At 50.1% G+C, this 13,873-nt stretch overlaps 1 protein-coding gene across 1 annotated transcript in view; it reads right to left on the bottom strand.

Moving 5' to 3' along the window:
* Nucleotides 1–1,106: 1,106 nt before the first annotated feature.
* Nucleotides 1,107–13,873, bottom strand: part of Slit3 (slit guidance ligand 3) — a 589,149-nt gene continuing 576,382 nt past the window's right edge. The window contains exons 33-36 of the mRNA XM_050138600.1: nucleotides 9,561–9,715; nucleotides 7,342–7,627; nucleotides 4,610–4,818; nucleotides 1,107–1,583 (exon numbers count right to left, since the gene is read on the bottom strand). Of these exons, the coding sequence (XP_049994557.1) occupies nucleotides 1,348–1,583; nucleotides 4,610–4,818; nucleotides 7,342–7,627; nucleotides 9,561–9,715 (886 nt within the window). The 3' untranslated portion in view covers nucleotides 1,107–1,347. The remainder of the gene's footprint in view (nucleotides 1,584–4,609; nucleotides 4,819–7,341; nucleotides 7,628–9,560; nucleotides 9,716–13,873) is intronic.

A 13,873-nucleotide genomic window follows, 5' to 3' on the forward strand; every position in this document is an offset into this window, starting at 1 on the left:
TGCCTGAGGCCCTGCCTCTAGAATTTCCCTAGACACGAATGAGGCAGAAGGGAAAACTGTTCAAAGAGCAAAGAGAAAGGGCAGCCGGAAATGCACCAGCTTTCCTTTTGCCGATGGGTCTTTTTGCTGCCTGTCTCCTGTGTCCACTCCTTCTGGAGAGAATCTAGAGTTTGAGTCTCCGCTCCAGCCCAGGCTCCTCTACCTATCCAATGGTGGTGTAAGGCAAGTGACAGAGCCTGAGAGACGCCTGGGTGTTGTTAGTTAAGAAATGGGGTTCACTGCACCAGAGAAGTCAGGGTTGGATGAAGTGGGGTTCAGACACGTGCTGGATGGCACTGTTCCTAGGCAATGAGATGGTGGCTTAGAGGGCCAGATGCCAGAGGTCTGCCTGTTGGGCATCTATGAAGGCATGGTTTGTTCTTGGGCAACCCTGGTGCCTGCCCTCTGGAATTGTACCCCAATAAAACTGGCTGGAAGGAAGACTTGTGAGGGAGGGCCAAGGGCTGGGGCCTGGGGCCACTCTATAGGTCCCTCTTCCCTGCCTCATCTCAGAGGACAAGCTTCCTGGGGAGAGGCAGGAAAAGTGGCTATTTGCAAGTTCAGCAGAACAGATCCAGCTTGCTCGGCAAAGGCAGTGTCAACTCCCTCAGGGTTCCTGCAGGTTCACACCCTGCCTGGGGCCTGGGTCAGATGATGGGCAAGGGGCAGGAATTCCTCTGAATTGCAGAGTAAGACTTTCAGGGTCCAGCAGCTTATCTGGAAGCAAGGAGCACATTGGGCCTAGAAAGCCAGAACTACGAGAAGCTTGCTACTTGCAAGGAAGAGGGAAAAAGAGGAGTGAAGCCAACAGAGAAACAAAACCCACTTTCTCTTTTTTCCTTCCTCACCAGCTCAGGAAAGGGCTCTCAGTTTTGCTGACTTGAAAGAGCTACATACACATAAAATTCCCTCTTCCTGCCTCAGACAGGCTACTGTTTCTCTATTCTTATCCTTTTGTTTAAAACATTTTTATTAGTCTTATTTTGTCTTAAAATTTTAAACAGCTGTTTATAAAACACAACAAATACACAACACAAAACAAAACTCGGTAAAAATAACACACTATATAGTACATATACTCAGACCGTGTGATATATTTATATAATAAAAGATGAAAATATTCACTTTCCATAATAAAAATAAGTTCTATTTTTTGTTTATTTTACAATATACTTAATATTCTCTCTTTTGCCTCTTCCTCTCCAGCTTGCTTTCCTTCATGCCGAATCTCAAGGAGGTTCCGTGTGGCTGTCCCCAGCCCAGTGAGCTGGAGTTTGAGAGGTGACGGGTGGGTAGGTGGCAGAGGGCTCAGGAACACGCGCGGCAGCCACATTCCAAGTGTCTCTCCACCTCTTCCACGAATGAGGAGCCGTCGGTGCACTGGAAGACGTATTTCCGCCGCTTGCTGCGGATAGGCTGGCAGCACTGGCTCCCGCACCCGCCACGGCATTCCATGATGGGCACTTTGGAGGCTGTGGCACAGGAGGCGTAATCTTTCTGACGGCGGATGGCTTCACGGACTATCTCCCCCAAACATGGATTCTCTGAAGAGGGCAGAGAGGTAACGTTAGGGCACTGATGGTGAAGGGGTCTGGCATGACCATGGGGTGGCTCCCTGATTGGCTATCAGGGGTCACGTGATCTGAAGCCGCACATACTTTTTCACTAGCTTGTCCCCGCCCCCCACCTACTTACCCACCTTTCCTTCCATCCTTCCGTCCGTCCGTCCGTCTGTCCCTCCCTCCCACTATAACGGAGAACTTTTACTGCGCCAGGCTCTACACAAGGACAATTATTCCCCAAAGATATTCTGGTGACAGGAGTGAACTTGGTCCTCTCCATCCTCCAAGGAACTAGCAACTGGTAAAAAGTGGCTAAATCCTGTTACTAGGCAGATGCTTAGATACTAAGATCGAAAACATCTGGATTCACTTAAGAATCTGGGTTGCTGGCTTCTTTGAAACTAGGAGGTCTGTTCCCGATGCTGCCAGGGTGGGCAGTGTGCTAAGAGCTCTGGATGGGGCAGCAGAGCTCCAATCGGTCCCAGACTGACCCTACCACTCCCTTAGTCCGGCTCCCTTGATCTAGCCTGGACTCCAAATCTGTCGACCCCGAAGTGGATCTATTTGTAATGAGAAACCAAGGCAGAGAGAAGCTATTAAGGGGCTTGTTTCTATAAAAGCACACGAAATGCAGTTGACTTGGTTCAGGGGCTGGGAGGCTTTTGGGGAAGTAACCACACAGATGAGATCTGGAAAAGATGCTAATGAGGTAACGGCCCTTCAGGATGTTTCCGGAAGTCCTAGAAACCACAGGAGAGCAGTAAAGAGGTCCCCCGGGTGTGCTGGGATGTTCACCTCTGACCCTGTTCTTCACCTCCAGCCCCTACTTCCTCCCAACACTGACAGAACACCTGGGGAAGGAAAGCAGAATCGTAGCGTCATCCCTTGTCATCCTGCGCCTCAGCTTTACAGACTATCTGCCTGGAGAACCACGACACATATACCCAGCCTCCTCAATGATCCCTTTGAGAGCCGCAGAGGCGACTGAAGAAAAAGCATCGGAGCTTTTTAAAGGGTTATGTATTTCAATTCGACGCACAGGCGTAGAATTCACCTTCAAAAGCTCTTTCAAACTGGGAAGGGCTTTAAAGGATTCGGAAAGAGCAGAGAGACTAAGGGCGCGTGGGTGTGCAAGCGCGCGCGCGCGTGTGTGTGTGTGGCGTGTGGGCACGCGCTCGTGTGGAACGTGGGAGCACAAGTATGGCAACACTAACAATGGGGTAAAGGGGATATGAGCGGTGTGTGTGCCATCCTGACGTGGGCTTGAGGTGAAAATTACTTCAGATTTAAAACACGAACAGGTTTAGTTAATGGTTCCTATGTAGATGTGAGACCCAAGAGTCCCTGAATGACAGGGTGTGGCTTGGAAGCTGGCCGCGGAAAGAACGCGCGCATGCGCCAGTGATTATGTGGGAGAGAAGCCCCAAAGTGATAGTTTCAAGCCAAGGACTTTCGCTTCTGGGTTTGTCAGGAACATTGACCCCTAGGTGTTTGGCTTTCCCCAACCCCATCTCCTTCCCTTCCCTTGTCCCCTCTTCTCCCGCACACGTTTCTCTGTCTGGGTGTAAGGGTAATGTGAATTCTGCAGAATGAGTGGGAGGTACGCTGTGCTCTTCAGTTTTCTGAACTGGTTTGTGGAGAACTGTATCATGCCTCTTTAAATGTATGGTAGAAAGCATTAGTGAGCTCATGGGGTCTTGGAATTTTTTAAAAATAGTTATTTATTTATTATGAATACAATATTCTGTCTGTGTGTATGCCTGCAGGCCAGAAGAGGGCACCAGACCCCATTACAGATGGTTATGAACCACCATGCAGTTGCTGGGAATTGAACTCAGGACCTTTGGAAGAGCAGGCAATGCTCTTAACCTCTGAGCCATCTCGCCAGCCCCAAGGGGTCTTGGAATTTTGATTGAAGACTTCTTCCCTTCTTTCTCCTCCCTCCCCCATGTCTTTCCTTTTTTCTTTCCCTTCTCTTCTCTCTGTATCTCTCTGTGTGCTTCTCTCTCTCTCTCTGTCTACTTCTGCCTGTGACGTCAAACTCTCTCTTAGCTCCGAGTCAGTGCCAATCAAGGAGATGGGGTAGCTTGAGGGTGCCCCCCCCCGGGTGCCCCCACCACCACCTCGTACTCAGGCATTCTCCATTAGACAGTATAGGAAAAACGTTGTTGGTATTTCTTGTTGGGCCATTTTGCTTGTGCTGGCCACTCTGGGTGGCTTGTTAGACACTTCAGGGATCTCACTCAAGAATCAACGTTGAATTCTCATCCACCACAATATTACTTAGTGTTTACAATAAACGAGTACCATTGTTTTGGGTGGGGAATTACAACCCAGAGGGAACTGTCCGGCTCAAGGACACACAGAATTTTATTTCATGACAACAGTGTTGCTTCTGACTTTTAAGAGTCCTAACTTAGGGACATAAAGATGGTTCAGCAGTTCAGAGTGCTTACTTCTAGAGGACTTGAGAACTCAAGCTCAGTTTCCAGCACCCAGGTGGACCACAACCACTTGCAAGTCCATTTCCAGGGGATCTGATGCCCTCTTCTGGCCTCTATGGGAAATGCACACACGTGGCATACATTCATTCACAGACACACACATACAGAAATAATAAAAATAAATCTTAAAAAAATCCTACTTAGATGTTTCACAAAGATAAGTCATATATTTCAGCTCTGAGCACATCCCTAGGTACCACTCTACATGGTGGATGTTCTTCTGAGAAACCCTGCAAGGAAGCAGGACAGTCAGTCAGTGTCCATAATGACCTCGTCACCTGCTACATCTTCTATGCAGTGCCCTTCTTTAGTGAATGTGCCTTGGAGTGTAACTGATTTAATGACCTGGGAAATGACAGTACAATTACTTCTCTGGGTCGGTCACTTAAGCCACTATGCACGGCTTCCTCCTCGCTATCTGATGGTCCATTCTGGAGAAAAATCAGCTCCTTCGACCCCTGTTTGTTTTGCACGCCCTCCATCCCACAAGAACAGCAGACTCACCTTGCTCACAGTGGTTGCCACTGAAGCCAGGCTGGCACAGGCAGTAGGGCTCCCCTCGATCTGAGATGTGGCATTGCCCATGGTGGCACTTGAAGGCTGAGCAGGCGTTGGCAGAGTTGTTCTTGTGGTCACACAAGGCTCCCCCGTAGCCCTCTGCACACTGGCACATGTATGTGTTCCCAGTTGCCACACATTTCCCATGGTTGCAGCTGGGGGCAGAGGGAGAGGCCAAGACCAGAGTTAGTGTCACTAGTGGCTTCCTCTGTCCTTCCACCCAGAGGACAGAGCTGTGGGACCTTGTGCTGGGTACGGTCCTCCTTCAGTCCAGCATCTAAGCACCTCTTTTCATGCAAATCCCATGTAACTGGAAGCCCATGTGCCCTAGTGAATATCCACCACCAGCTCTGAGCAGACAGACGCCGATCTACTTGCTGTTTCCCACAGAGACATCAAAGTCATCTGTGTCAATTCATTACCCAACAGACTTCAGGCATTCTGTCGACACTAAGAAATAATTATTTTTGTGTTTTTTGAAACAGGATCTCATTGTGTATGCCAGGCTGGTCTCAAATTCACAGAGATCTGCCTGTTTTTGCCTCCGAAGTGCTGGGATTAAAGACATGCATCACTGCATATGGCAAAGACAGTTATAAACATTGCATGTTATTGATTGTGTGTATGCATGCAATCTCCAGTGCACATGTGGGCATATGGGCACACACCTAGAGGTCAGAGAACAACTTGTTACAGTAGGTTCTCTTCTACAATGTGGGTCCTGGGGCTTGAACTCAGGTTGTTAGGCTTCGCAGCAAGCTCCTCTATCTACTGAGTCATTTTGTTGGTCTCTGTCAATATTCTAATCCTCCCTCAATTTAAAGAGCAAATGCTCTTACGACCATTTCTACTACTAGAGGTTGAACAACCCTCACTCTGAATGTCCCCAAATCTAAAACATTTTAACCATCAGCATGGAGTCCAGGGGGGAAATCCTACACCTGACCTCCATCAAAGGCTGTTGATAAAACACAGACGTATCAAACAAATCATACAGAACTATTAGGCCTTGTACATGAGGGAGTCTATGAAATAGAAATGAACTCTGTATATGCACTTGGTTCTCATCCCCCAAATATCTCAGAGGTAGATGTACATAATTCAAAATGTGAAAAGATACCCCAAACGTGAAACATTTCTAGTGTCAGGCATTTTGGACAGGAGACACTTAATGTGTTAGCAGATGGTACACACCGTGTACCATGTACTTTGTGAAGCCCATCACTCCCCACTCCGCGATAGCCCCTCCCATGAACTAGCCTGCTGTCCATCTCCCAGAGAGAAGGATGGACGAATGGTAAAGTCTGCATTTTGTAATTAAATTTTCTGAGTTATTTATTTTATGTATATGATAGTTTTGCCTGCACATATGTATGTACACCATGTATGTGCCTGGTGCCTGTGGACACCAGAAGAGGGCACTGAACCTTCTGGAACTGGAGTTACAGATGGTTGTGAGTCTCCATGTAGGTGACTGGGTGAACCCAGCTCCTCTGCAAGAGCAACCAGTGCTCTTAACCACTAAGCCATCTCTTTTTTTTCTTTGAAAATTTAAGAAGATTTATTCGTTTTTATGTATGTGGATATTTTGCCTGCATGCACATATGTGCGCCATGTGTGTGCCTAGCGCCCACAAAGGCCAGAAAGTAGTGTCACATCTCCTGGAACAGGAGTTACAGATGGCTGTGAACTGTCACGTGGGTTCTGGAAACTGAACAGCCACTGAATAGCTTGGAAAGAACAGCCAGGGGTCTTAACCACGGAGCCATCTCTCGAGCTCCCAGCTCTTTCTTTTTAAAATATTGCTTTGACTTATTCGTCTGTTTATTTCTCTGTGTGTGCACATGCCACAGCATGGTTGTGGGGGTCAGGAGACAACTCGTGGGAGTTGGATCTTGCCTTCTGCTGTGTGGGTCCTGGGGACTGAACTCCAGTCATCAGGCTGGGAGGCAAGCCACCTCGCCAGCTCTCAACGCCTGCATTTCCAATCATGATACATTGCTGAGTCTACTGATGACGTTCAGGTGAGGATTCATGCTAATTCCAGGGCCAGGTGCACACATCACAAATAATGGGAAGTTTAGGCCTCTACAGAGCTCCTTCCTTCTTGATCAAGACTATTAATTATTAATCCTCGACTTGTCCAGCCAGCCAAATTACTATTCTCAAGCCTGGTCTTATATCTTGTCAATGGCAGTTTCTAGAATACTGGGGTCTCTTGCAGCGAGTACAAGGCCCTGCACGTAGTAGGCCATCAATAAACACATGAATGAACAATGAATGAATGGCTGAACCATTAAACATGATTCAGATGTGCCCTGTTATGCAGACTCAGGAACTGGAATCCGTCCGTCTCCTATTTGCTGTGCTGTGTTTGGGGCTTTATGTCCCTCCCGAGAGGCTTTTCTGATCACACCGGGCAGTGCGGAGTCTAGCAGCGCTTTTGCAGGTCCTAAGGGCTGCCTGGTAGAGACAGACATATTGAGAAAGTCCCCCTCATGCTAATGCTTTGAAGCCAGGCCTGCCACTTCGATGTAGGTGCCTCGCTTCCCGGCATTTTAAGCAGTTGTGCTATCCACAGTAGGACCACAATTCCCCCAGCATCCATCAGTGCTCAGTCCTTCCACGTGGGCAGGGCAGCTTCTGAGCTGAGAACCTAATGCTCTTAGGACACTCACCTGTGACCAAGGCAGGGGTCACGCGCTTCCTGATCACACAGCGGACCGGTCCATCCTGGGTGGCACTCACACACGACGTTGTCCTTCTCCACGGAGCGACACAGGCCGTGTCGACACACAGTGCAGGACTTGCAGCCGGGAGAGACCCCAAGGGACTGAGGTGGGAGGGCCTTGAAATCCTGCAGTTCGTTGTTGATGCGCACTTCGTGGATACAGCCGTGGAAGCCGCCCAGCGGCCTGTCTGCACCCTGGCGCAAGGCTGAGAGGCCCGTGGAGGTGGGGATGCCTGCGGGAGGAAATGGGGACAGGCTGAAGACACCCCCTTGGCCTCCCCCACCCCCTTAGTCTTCAAAGTGAGGACACACACAGCAAGTGTCCACAGTTAGCGTTCACACACAGCACACGCTCACAGTTAGCATTCACAGCTCTGGGCCTCTGCTGTTCAAACTGAGCTAACAGGTCAGAGACCTGGTCTTCTCCTCACAGGGACGAGTCCTCACTCTCGTGTTGATAAAAACTCAACTTATCACCAGGATTTAATCTCAGAAAGAAAAAGTCCCCCGGAAGTCTGTGTTGTGAACTTTCAAAGGAGAAATGAGAGGACCTATCCCCAGCTGCCGCACAGTCCCATTGGCTTAACCGAGGCCCATCCATTAGGTGTGGCGCGGGTGGGGACACTTGGCCACCCTGCTGTCCCCACCAGGTCGAGGCGCCCCTTACTCTCGTTCTTGTTTGAAAGCCCACAGAAAAGGAGCTGCATTTTGGGAGAGAAGATCTGGGTGGGGGAGCAGCATGCATCAGGGAAGTTCCAGGGTTCAAGGTTTCTAGGCTGTTTGCTCCCCTTTGAGTCAGACTACCGGTAAAGGCGTGACTCTGGTTTTGGCGACGTCTGGTCTGTGTTTTCCCTCTCCTCTTACTATTGGGCCTTTGGTTTAGCTGCTGTGAATATGCTAAGTGTACACACAGTCCCGGGTTCGATCCCCAGCACTGCATATACTGGGCATGACAGCACGTGCCTGTAATCCCAGCACTCAGTAGGTAGAGGCAGGTGTATTAAAAGTTCAAGGTTATCCTTGGTTACAGATGAAGTTTGAGGCTAGCCTGGGCTACGTGAGACCCTGTCTCAAAAATAAAATAAAGCTTTTACTTTCCCCCTTCCATGCCAATTCTTATCTAGGCCCCATGTTGGCTGGGGAAAGTGCCCAGTTTTTTTTAATTATTTATTTATTCTGTATACAATATTCTGTCTATATGTATGCCTGCAGGCCATAAGAAGGCACTAGACCTCATTACAGATGGTTGTGAGCCACCATGTGGCTGCCGGGAACCGAACCCAGGACCTTTGGAAGAGCAGGCAATGCTTCCAACCACTGAGCCATCTCCCCAGCCCTGAAAGTGCCCAGTTTAGTTGTGGCCACAGAGGAGCAGTGCAAGGGAGGGTCTTCCTTGTGGAGAATCTGTGTCCTGAGATGAGTCTGGGCCAGGAGTACTCTGTGTCCCCTGCATCTGGATGGCCTTTTCAAAGTGCAAGTCCCTGGGTCCAGGCCAGCCCGTGGCGGGGGACACCTGAGTCTTAGGACTCAGCCTTGAACAAACCACTTCAGTGGCTGTGTGAACATATGTGTCTTTAGGTACAACCCAGGGTGTAACTCACTCTCATTAGAGTAGCATTCTACCCGTGTACCAGTCTGAACCCCTGCGCCCACTCTGATGTTAGTTTTTCTTTTCTACATATAATTCTCCACGACCCACCAGCCTAGGGGCTTCATTTATAGTCTAGGCAGCTTGTGGTGCTTTGCCATTTTGGCCCTGGTACAAGCTTGACCTCAGTGTGGTGGTGCTTCTTTTCATGTCCAAGAGGTGGCAGGCCAGAAAGGCACTGCCCTGAAGCTTAAACTGTAGCAGAGCCGGGACACCCTTTCATCTCCTCTTCCCTTCTCTGCACACCTGCTGTTCCCACAGAGGCCCCACCCTTTTCCCTTCGTCAGCATCTGTTCAGAGTCAGTTCCCGTGGCTGGGCTAGCACCTGGCCACCCTTTCAGCAACCAGTTTTGCTATCACTTCCTCCAGGAAGTCTCCTCTGACTGACCTTGGCAGTAGGGGGCAAGAAGACATCAGGGAGACCCCTGGCATCAGCTATGGGTGTCAGTGCAGAAGCAGGAAGTCGGGAAGGTGGGAAGGGTGGGGCAAGGTGGTGACGGAGGGTGGGGGAGAGTTACCTCCAAGATAGAGGGGGCTGTTGATGCCCACTGCTGGCTGCTTCTGGAGCTTCCCCAGGCTCTTGGGGGCTCCTTTGTCTACCACCAGGTTCAAGGTCTGGTTTAGCATCACCAGCTCCACACTGTGAAACTGACCATCGTTCACCGTCTCCACACTGCACAGGAGAGAAAGGGAAAGAGCCAGAGGTGAGGTGCGTTCCGCGGCCAGGCACGGGGCTGCGGTTTGGATTTGCACCGCTTGCATTCTGCTCTTGTCTCCATTCGGAAACAACTGCAAGTTGCAAAAAACAAACAAACAAACAAACAAACAAACAAAAAACAGAAAAGACCTTTTGCCCAGGCTCTTCAATTACTTGCATTTGGCCCCCACCTCCACTCTTTCTCTGAGCGATGTAAGGCTAAGAGATGCATGTTATGACCCTTGACCTCTAGATCCCTTGGGTGTGTCTCCTGAGGACCGGGCTGGTTTTTCACATAAGCACAGATTCCTGTGTGGCCAGTTAACGTTCATGCCAACTCTTCCTGTGCTCAGATGAGCAGTGCCCCAGTGACGGCCCCTTGTAGCAGGTTTCTGCTCCCCGCACCAAGCCAGCCTAGTGGCACCGCAGTAGATTCCCCAGGTCCTGCTCTGGTCTTTTCAGAGAGAGGACAGGCTATCCCTAGCCCATCACCTCAGGCTGGTGCTGCCTGCACACCACCTGGACACTTGCTCACTGAAGATGCAGTCCCTTCCAAAGCCCCGTTTCCTCCGTCAACCTCACTGAGGAGTTAGCGTTGCTCTAGGAAACATCTTGGAGACAATTTTCCAGTATGGCGTGATTGTTTTCCCCTAGCATGTATGAAACAAACTCTTTCTTGGTTAAGATACCGGTAATTTGTCTTTGTTCCATCTAAATCCGTTGTATAGCCACCAGATCAGAGCAGGCCACATCCGAGGAAAGAGGGTCTCATGTTATGCCACGCGAGTCTATCCTTGTTCCACAGCTACAGACATGAAAGCTTAGGGAAACAGAGCTGTCTACTCCACTCCCCCAGCTAATATGTGTTAGAGCAGGGAATTACGATGGGTCATGTATCACTCACTTATATTATCTGCTAATTCTGTGAAGTGGGTTCTAGATAACCCACTTTGCAAATAATGACACAGAGTCCTAGTGAGGTTAAGCAACCTGTCTGAGGTCATCCAGCTACTACATGCCAGAGATAGGGTTTATAGGCAAAACTTCTGATTCCGAAGTTCTGTTCCTTCCAGGACTCCATCCTTGGCAGGGGCTGGGAGGGAACAGTGGGAGGTGGCAGGAGTCTGGAGATGCGAAAAACAGGCTCACTGCAGAGTTGCCAGATCTGTCTCAACGGTTCACGTGTGGGTGGCAGACAGGAGATTCTTGCTCTCCTTGAAATCTTCTTGGGATTCCCACTGACTTTACAGGCAGCAGGGACAGTGTCAAAGACTGTGGCATTTCACAGAGTGAGGGAAATGGGAGGCAGAGGACAGGTTGGCTGTGTGACCAGAGACACAGCCATTCTCCACCCTCTCATTGCTGGGGTATTCTCCTGCCCCCACCCCTCAATCTCCCTGCAGCTCTGAAGTGACGGGTGCACACTACTGTGTCTGGCTTCACGGGGGGATTCTAGGATCTGAACTTGGGTCTTCACTGCTACAGCAAACTCTTTGCCCACTGAGTTATCTCTCCAGCCCCTACTATATTTTTTAAAAGGTGTGCGGGGCAAGCAGACAAAGCTGTGCACGCAGCCAGGGATGGGGGGGCGGGAAGCTCTGCCTGTGGCAGAGACTTACACCTGCAGCCTGTCTAACTCCCAAGTTCCTGCAAACACTGTCTCCAGCCTGCTGACAGGGAGATGGGAGGTGTGGACAGGAGAATCCCCTGAAGTTCACAGATCCACTGGGCCTGGCATGCACAGCAATACACAACGTGGAGGATGAAGACGGACACACAGGTTGTCCTCTGACCTCCACAGGCCGACCATGGCAGGCACTTGCCTGCTCTCACAACCACATATGCACACAAGATCTTTACAAAGTTGTAAACACTGGTCTTCCAATCAAAATATCAGCAGAGAGCGTTACTATACTGCCGCCACCACCAACAATAACAATAAGAAGAAGAGGGTAAGCTGGGCGGTGGTGGCGCACGCCTTTAATCCCAGCACTTGGGAGGCAGAGGCAGGCGGATCTCTGTGAGTTCGAGGCCAGCCTGGTCTACAAGAGCTAGTTCCAGGACAGGAACCAAAAAGCTACAGAGAAACCCCTGTCTCGAAAAATAAAACAAACAAACAAACAAACAAAAAAACAAGAAGAGGGTAAAAGTCAAAACCCAGATCTCAGCCTTCTGTTTGCTCCAAGTGAAGTGGCCATGCTGAACCCGCAAACTCTGTGATCAGGCTCCTGGGGAGATCATTAGGGATTCCAGGGGGCGACAAGGGACCTGAAAGTCTTCCTCATTGTTCACTGGGGTCACCCAACCCCAAGTGGTAGCAGTACTGAGGTTTCTGGAGGCTGACCAGAGGGCGCCTGTCTAGGGCTGCTATGGCTACAGGTATTGCCAGAGGGGCCCACAGAGTTCTTGTCTACGTTTAAAGATGTGCTTATATTTTATGTGTACATGTGAGTACTTGAATGTGTGTGTGTGTGCCACGGATACCTGGAGCTTTCAGAAGCTGGAAGAGGATGCTGGATCTCCTAGAGCAGGGTCCTCAACCTTCCTAACGCTGTGACCCTTTAATACAGTTCCTCATGCAGTGACCCCCATAAAACTATTTCATTGCTACTTCACAACTGTCATTTTGCTACCGTTATGAATTGTAGCGTAAATATCTGATACGCAGGATGGTCTTCGGTGTTCCCTGTGAAAGGGCCGTTCGACTCCCCCAAAGGGGTCGTGACCCAGAGGTTTAGAACAATTGTCCTAGAACCAGAGTTACAAGTGGTTGTGAGCTGCATGATATGGGCGCTGAGAGCCGAATCTGGGTCTTCTGCGGGAACAGCAAATGCTTTTGAGCCTCTCTTTTTGCTTTTAATAGCGGCAGCAGGTGGGCTATGGGGAAGGGCAGAAGCTGAAAGCCTTCATTTGCCCCTAACAAGACCACAGGCAGGCACATCTTTCCTCATTCGGGAACAGGAGACCTATTGCCTAGGTGCCGCAAGTGGAAATAGTGAAGTCAGGACTTAAGTTCCTGTCTCCCAGCTATGGGACTGTGGGAAAAAGATCATCAGGTGGTCATTTCTCCGGGATGCCAAGAGTGACCAATAGGTGGCAGCAGAGCCCTGCAGGAACAAAGGCTTGCAGCTGGGTCCATAGACCCCTCTCTAGCAACTGACTCCTGCACCCTCATACCGCAGCCTGCAGCCGCCACAGCGGGAGGGTGGATTTAATGGAAACCTGGCTTGTGTCTAAGGACAAGCTCTTCTCATCCTGGAAGAGCAACCAGGCTTCCCATCCCTCAAACAGGAGTGATGCTGTCCAGCGGTTCAGAATCAAATGGGATGAAGCCCCTGGCCGTGAATGGGCTGGTGGTGATGCATGCACACTGTGAGAGGTGTGTGCTCTGACTGGCAAAGCTGACTCATGCGTGGAGTTTTGAAGGGCAGGCCTTAAAAAACAAAAAACAAGACACGCCCCCCGCCCCAAACCTGAATATTCGGTTTCTCTTGGTAATATACAGCCCTTTCCTCATAAGTGCCCACAGGAGTTCCAGTTAGCTGCCCCTTCTCACAGGTCCCTGGCCCTGTGGGCAAGAGACTATGACATACTCCATACTGAAGGCCTGGCTTATTCTGGGGAAGGAAAGCTCTGGGTGGGCTTGCTGCATGCTTGCCCTGTGGCCTGCAGTAGAATCCTGACATACTTCTTTACGTCTCATGACTGCTAGGGACCTGAGCCAAATCAGGGATGGGCAGACGGGAGGCCCCAGAATCCACCTGCTCCAGGAGCGGAAAGTCTGCAGAGGCCCTGGCAGCTCACATTTCCTTGAGGCTTGTTCGTGGGGACCTTAGGGACAGAAATTTGTAGACTGCCAATTCCTCTGCTAGGCCAGCTTTGGTTTGGTTTCTTGGCTTTTATTCAAGGCTGACATAGCTTCCAGGTGGCGAGAAGTCACTGCAATGCCTTTGAGGAGCTGCTCCCTCAGCTCCTGTCACTCCACAGAGAACCAGCCGCGAACGACCCTTTCTTGCCAGCACGGCATTCACAGAGGGCATCAAACGCCTCTTAGTGGTAAGTTAAGCTCCTTCCCCCGGGAGCCCCCGATTATCTTCCAAGTAGGAATAATTTACTTCTTCTTCAGAAGTGTCC

This window comes from Alexandromys fortis, unplaced genomic scaffold, assembly GCF_014885135.2.
Source record: "Alexandromys fortis isolate MF-2015 unplaced genomic scaffold, M_Fortis_MF-2015_v1.1 scaffold_11, whole genome shotgun sequence".
NCBI classification, from domain to species: Eukaryota; Metazoa; Chordata; class Mammalia; order Rodentia; family Cricetidae; genus Alexandromys; species Alexandromys fortis.